This window comes from Solanum tuberosum, unplaced genomic scaffold (assembly GCF_000226075.1).
Source record: "Solanum tuberosum cultivar DM 1-3 516 R44 unplaced genomic scaffold, SolTub_3.0 scf00309, whole genome shotgun sequence".
Taxonomy (NCBI): Eukaryota; Viridiplantae; Streptophyta; class Magnoliopsida; order Solanales; family Solanaceae; genus Solanum; species Solanum tuberosum.
This window is the reverse complement of record NW_006239232.1, coordinates 219,710-225,880: the sequence shown is the minus strand read 5'-3', so window position 1 is coordinate 225,880 and position 6,171 is coordinate 219,710. Positions and strand designations below refer to the sequence as shown.

General features: G+C 36.0%; 1 protein-coding gene across 1 annotated transcript in view; it reads left to right on the top strand.

Annotated features, from left to right (window-relative positions):
- Window positions 1–2,049: 2,049 nt before the first annotated feature.
- Window positions 2,050–6,171, top strand: part of LOC102579688 (fumarate hydratase 1, mitochondrial-like) — a gene marked incomplete at its 3' end in the record, with an annotated part of 11,200 nt that continues 7,078 nt past the window's right edge. Inside the window, 2 exon segments of the mRNA NM_001288493.1 lie at window positions 2,050–2,110; window positions 2,234–2,383. Of these exon segments, the coding sequence (NP_001275422.1) occupies window positions 2,238–2,383 (146 nt within the window). The 5' untranslated portion in view covers window positions 2,050–2,110; window positions 2,234–2,237.

Here is a 6,171-nt window from a genome sequence, read left to right as displayed (position 1 = left end):
AAATCCTCACTAGATTTTCTTCAAAATCAGTAATAGTAAATCGAGCACTAATTTTTCAATTGTCTAACTAAAATCTTTGCATATAAATATTGCAACTTTTCACAATTCTCCTCTTTGGGCTTGAATGAATTTTGTATATTGTGATAATTTTTTGTGATGGGTGAAAAATTAGAGGTGGTATGACTTTTAATTTCGATAATGACAATGAAACTCGTGATTTTGATGTGGATGGTGAATTTATGGTTATGATTGTGATGAATTTCAATGATAGTGATATGGTTCCAATGGTGAATTTAGTTAAATTTATGATGTTTGTTATCGATTTTTTAAGATGGTAATGGTTGCGGAAAGATTTTGGTGGTAAATTTGATTATGAGTGGTGAAATCTATGGTGGTGGAGAGAAGTGAATATGATGATAATAGCAACAATGGTAGTGATTTAATGGTGAGTTTGCTGGTGTATAGGAAAGAAGAAGAAATTGGGTGACATGATTTTATTTTTAAAAAAAACTCTGACATAATTATTGATATGGTAGTGACATGATGATGACGTGGCGCGAGTGTGAAACACTTTCTCATCATTTGACTGGTTGTATGTGCGTCAGGGTTAAAATAAATCCACTTTTAAGTAATTCAGGTGTGTAATAAGTCGTCACAATAGTATAAGCGCGTAACTGATTTTTCGTGACAAGTTCGGGAGGGGGGGGGGGATTTATGCCTTTTCCTATAATAAACTTAATTAGGCTCCTTAGCTATAGTTTGCATATTTATGGGTTGTAGCTATAGCTTACTCGTTTGTATAATTCGCACCTCATTTGTATAATTCGCAGGTACATTTGTATAATTCATGTGTATTTGTACAATTGAGTTATTTTCGTCCATATTTGATACAAATATGATAAAACACGAAATAACGAATTTGTACAAACACAAATATCTGAACTTTAAACAATTATACAAATTACATTATACAAAAGTTACACAAATTTAAAAAACACATACATGTTTATACAAACTTTAAAAAGTTATACAATTTTTTTTTTGAATGTATCTGATGATAAAACTGAAAAACCAAAGGAAATCATTGTCATATACAAATACAAACCGTCATATACAAATACAAATCAAATGAAGAAACCTGGTGAATTATACAAATCTGAACCGCAACCCATGTAAGTAACTCTTAATGTTAGTGGCGAATTATAAATTAGATAAACTATAGTTATGTTAACTAATTAACTAGTATATGTTTGCTTATTGGCATAAATAGAAAAAAAAAAACATCACAATTCACAAATATGTTAACCAAAATGTCCCTGTAAATGTACATTCTCATAGCCAATGGGTTATGGGCCTTGCATCACTCTTCCAACCCAATATCCAGTCCACATATGGGTCGTCTTTAATTTTTAGTTTTTGATTCTTTTTTCCTTATTGTTTGTTTAATAAGAATTTGAGGACCAAAATCCTAATTTTTCTAGACAAAACTAATTTTGGAGGACAACATTTTTTAGAGAATGTTTTGGGTCGTCATAAGTTATGTATTATTTTATTGGCATGTTAAGTTTTTTAGATAACTCTATTTTTTGTCATAATATGTATCACTAAACTCATGTAATATGACATATTTGTGTCACTGAACATTTGATCTGTGGCAGGGTATAACTTGTTCAACTAAACTCATGCCATAAGACATAGTTCATGTCACTAAACTTATGTCATGTGGCATAAGTAACTTATGTCTTGCGAATATCTTTTACCATTGCAAATTTTGTTTTGTGTTGCAACATTTTTTTTGCATTGTTGAGGGCATTTTCAGCCTTTTTGTTTGTTATCCTAATTATGAAATACCCAAAAAACGTCATTTTAGCCATTTTTTTCAATAAAAACTTATAGGAATTTCTACCAATATATATTATGGAAAGGTGTGCCGTTACTAAATAGCCCATAATACGGCCTTTTTTGACAATTGGGATTCGATTTGTTGGCTTCATTCAACTTCCTAACTTGTAGCCTACAAAAACTAATATCACCTCTGCTGATTGCTCTCTCAGACTCAGCATCAACATTCCCACCAACTCGCATACAGGCGGCGGCGCATTGACTGCTGGTTTGTTTTCTTAGATCAAATCTATCTACATATTTTTCACTTACAAATAGAGTTGTAATATCTGCATTTTTCGTACTAGTTTAGCATTTATTGGAAGTTGATTTGATATCGTTTGAGCTGTAGAGATATGGCGATGTTAAATGCGGCTCGTCGATTATCAGCTGGATCAGCTTTATCAGATTCACTGCGTTATACTTCTTCCTGGAGGTTTTTCTCTACGTCTTTCAGGGAGGAAAGAGATACGTTTGGTCCTATTCTCGTTCCATCGGACAAGTTCGTGCTTCCCTTATTCTCCTATTTTCCCTTTATTTTTCCATTTTCACATGTTTAATATTTTGCCTAAACTATTTTCCATGTTTCTGTTGTGTTAAAGTGGATTTTTTTGGAAAGCATAGTCTGATTGATACCGAATGTAGAATTAGGTTGATGTTTTTTTTTGTTAGTAGGTTGATGTTGCTACAAAAATTAATCATATTGTGAAGAATCTTGTAATGAATGGATATAGAGGATTCATATATCCAGCAAGTTAATTTAGGTATAAATGATTGAATGATTGGTTGTGTTTTAAAATTCTTCTGGATTTTATGTTGTTGTAAGGATTTGTGCATGTTTCTAAAAAGAAAGTAGGTTGCCGAAGTGATGAGACATAACTACTTCTCTCGTGTGTACAGTCAGCTTGCGCACACCTCAACTATATACTCATCCACCAGCGCAAACACGGTAATTTTGTCCGTGAAGACTTGGACAAATGGGATAGAATTCACCTAACTTTTTTTTGTTCTATTGGGATTTAAACTCTGGCTTACCATTATCCATTCCATCTTCACTAACAACTAGGCAACAAGCCATAACTATTTCATTTAACTAGAAGATTTATGTTGTTAATGGATTTGAATGCACCTTGCAGTTCTTTTTGCCTTATGGATGTGTTTCTCTTCTGTTTTGTGCTTTATCAGTCTTAAACAATCAGCTGTCCTCGTCATAGATACGATCAGAAGTGTTCCATAAAACTCTAGTCAAGTGAGTACCGAAATGCCTCAGTACAGAACAATCATAAATTTCTGGACTGACAATTCAGCAGCAATCAATTAAGTATAACTTTCGTATCTTGCAATTCCATCAATCTAATTTGCTGTTTCTGGAATTTTGTGCTGCCTAACTAATCAAGAATGTTACTAGAAAGGGATACATTTAATTTATATTTCCTCATTTTGGCGTAAACAATGTTTTTGAGAAAAGGTAACTTGTATTATAAACACAGGAATACTCAGGACGTATTCTAGTAATACTTACAATCAGAAATACAAAAGTGTTGTTGTTTTCCTATGAACTCATTAAGGACTCTAAGATACTAGGGATATCCTCATCTTCATGAGGATATTCATGTTTACACCAAAAATAGAAAAGAGCTAAACATTTCAGCTTCATCTTCTCCATAGAGCAGCTCTTGTTCTCAAAACATCTCTAATTCCTTTCCAGCCAAATAGTCCCCCAAATGCAAGCTGGGACAATCTTCCATCTCTCCTTGTGCCCCGATTGATTTCCATCTCGATTCCAACATGCCAAAGCTTCCTTTATGTTTCCTGGCATAGACCAACTGATGCCCCTTTTATGATGAAAATTTGTCAAAGTTTCACTGTCTCCTTACAGTGTAAAAAGAGATGATTTATTGTCTCTGTCTCACATTCACAAAAAAACATCTGGAGCACAAATCGAGGCCCTTCTTCATACGGTCATCCTGCGTGAAAACAACTTGTTTTGCTAAGAGCCAAGTAAAACAGGGCACCTTAACTTTCCAGATCATTTTCCATGGCCAGTAGCTTGATTGAGTGTGTGTCCTCTGTGAGTTTCTGTAAGCTGTTCCAACTGAGAATCTCCCCTGTGTATCTGAAGCCCATAACCGTTTGTCTTCACTGTTACTGAGTTCCTTGTATCGTTCCAGGATATTTAGAAATTCAACCATTCTATTCACCTCCCAATCATTTAAAGGTCTTCTGAACCTTAAATTCCAACCCTGAGCATCTCTCATTTCTTTGACGGTGGCCACTTTCTGTAGACTCAAGCTGAATAGGTCAGGGAAACGCTTGTCCCACCCAAACTTCCTCCCAAAATAGAGTTTTTCCACCACCTCCTATCTTAATTGTGCACTTGTTTATAAGTTTTGGCCATAGATTCCTGATTGTCCTCCACACTCCGGTGCCATATGGTTGTGTTGCTATGTTGCTGATCCACCTTGTCTCCATTCCATATCTAGCCTTAATAGTATCTTTCCATAGCGATTGTTCTTGTGATGCAAATCTCCACAGCCATTTCATTAGCAGGCTGTGGTTTTGTATTTTCAGATTCCTTGTTCCTAGTCCCCCTTCTTTCTTGCTGACTAAAACTTCATTCCACTTGACCAAGTGAAACTTGTGCTTATTCGGATCGCAGTTTCCTTGCCAAAGAAAGTTTCTTCTAATGGCATCTAATCTATCTCTTACACTTGCTGGCATAGGGTACACCGACATCATGTAGGTAGGCAAAGCATCAAGAACACTGTTGATGAGAATAGCTCTGCCACCCAGGGATAAATACTGACTTTTCCAATGTAATTAATATGAGGAAAGATGAGGTGCTTGGTGAGATATCTGCAAGTTGATCACTTAACTTCACAGAAGTGATAGTCAATCTCAATGTGCTTAGTCTTCTCATACAATACTGATTTGATGCAAAATGTCAATAAAGTACAAAGTAATTAATTCCTAAATTACAGTGTGAACTTCCCAAACCAAACTTCAAAAGACTGTTTCGGACCATAGAGTGACTTACACAATCAACATACAAGGCTACTAAACTTCCCTTGAGCAACAAAATTTGGTGGTTGCTCCATATAGACTTATTCACCATGCACAGTCGCCAATAAGTGCTCAAAATCTGGTATGAATATATGGATCATCTTGGAAATCAATAGATTAACCAATATTAAACAAGAAAGTCACTTCAGTTACTTGTTCACTATAGTGGTGCAAAATTTGATCCGTCCATCTTTCCCCAAAACCCATGTTTTCCAAAGTCTTCCATAGGAAACCCCAATTTAAGTGGTCATAGGCTTTCTCTATATCCAGCTTACAAAGAATGCCTGGGACCTTGCTAATTTGTCTCACATCTACACATTCATTGGCAATCACAATAGCATCCATGATCTGCCTGCCCTTAATAAATGCCATCTGATGTGTATCTACCAGTTTTGAAACAACTTTTTTCAGCCTCTCAGTCAACACTTTTGAGATGATCTTATATATGCTACCTATTAAGCTAATAGGTCTAAAGTCTTTTAGTTCTTTGGCCCCCAATTTTTTTGGGATCAAGGCTATGAAGGTGGCATTGAAGCTTCTTTCAAAAATGTTCTGATTATGAAAGTTCTGAACTGCTGCCACTACTTCTTTGCTTACTATTTCCCAGCAATTGGTGAAGAATGCCATGGTGAATCCATCCGGCCCAGGTGCCTTGTCCCTCGCAACATAGCTATGGCAAGTTGAATGGTCTGGTTCCACTTAGTAGCCCAAATCTGCGCAACCGAGAAGGTGAGAATATATTCGGACATGCACACTAGCCCCTAAAGCAGGCCTGGAAGACTATGAATCCCACCTTCTGTGCGAGCTGAAGGACGTAGGTGCACAAGAGTACCTTGTGCTACAACCATCTCCTTTTTATAGGTTCTACAGACCGATGCCTGCTGCTTCATCTTGGAGAAAAGAATCACAGATGTCTTTAGGAATTGGTAGAGCAAGAAGCGTAACTAGAAGATAACTTTCTTTCTGGCTTGTGCAATTATTCTTCTTGTTTTGGGGTGACAGCGGCATCCATTATCTTTATGATTTCTCTGATAGACAAATCGTGGAGTACAATAGCCTATTAAATTTGTTGAGTTCACTCCTTATTTTGAAAATATAATTCTGAAGGCAACAATCTCCTTTCTATTAAGTAGACTTGTTTAGCAATGGATGTCATTAAATTTTGCGATCTTACTTAAGTGTTTTTTGGGTGGTGGTAGTGTGTGTGGGGGGGGGGGGGGGGGTCCT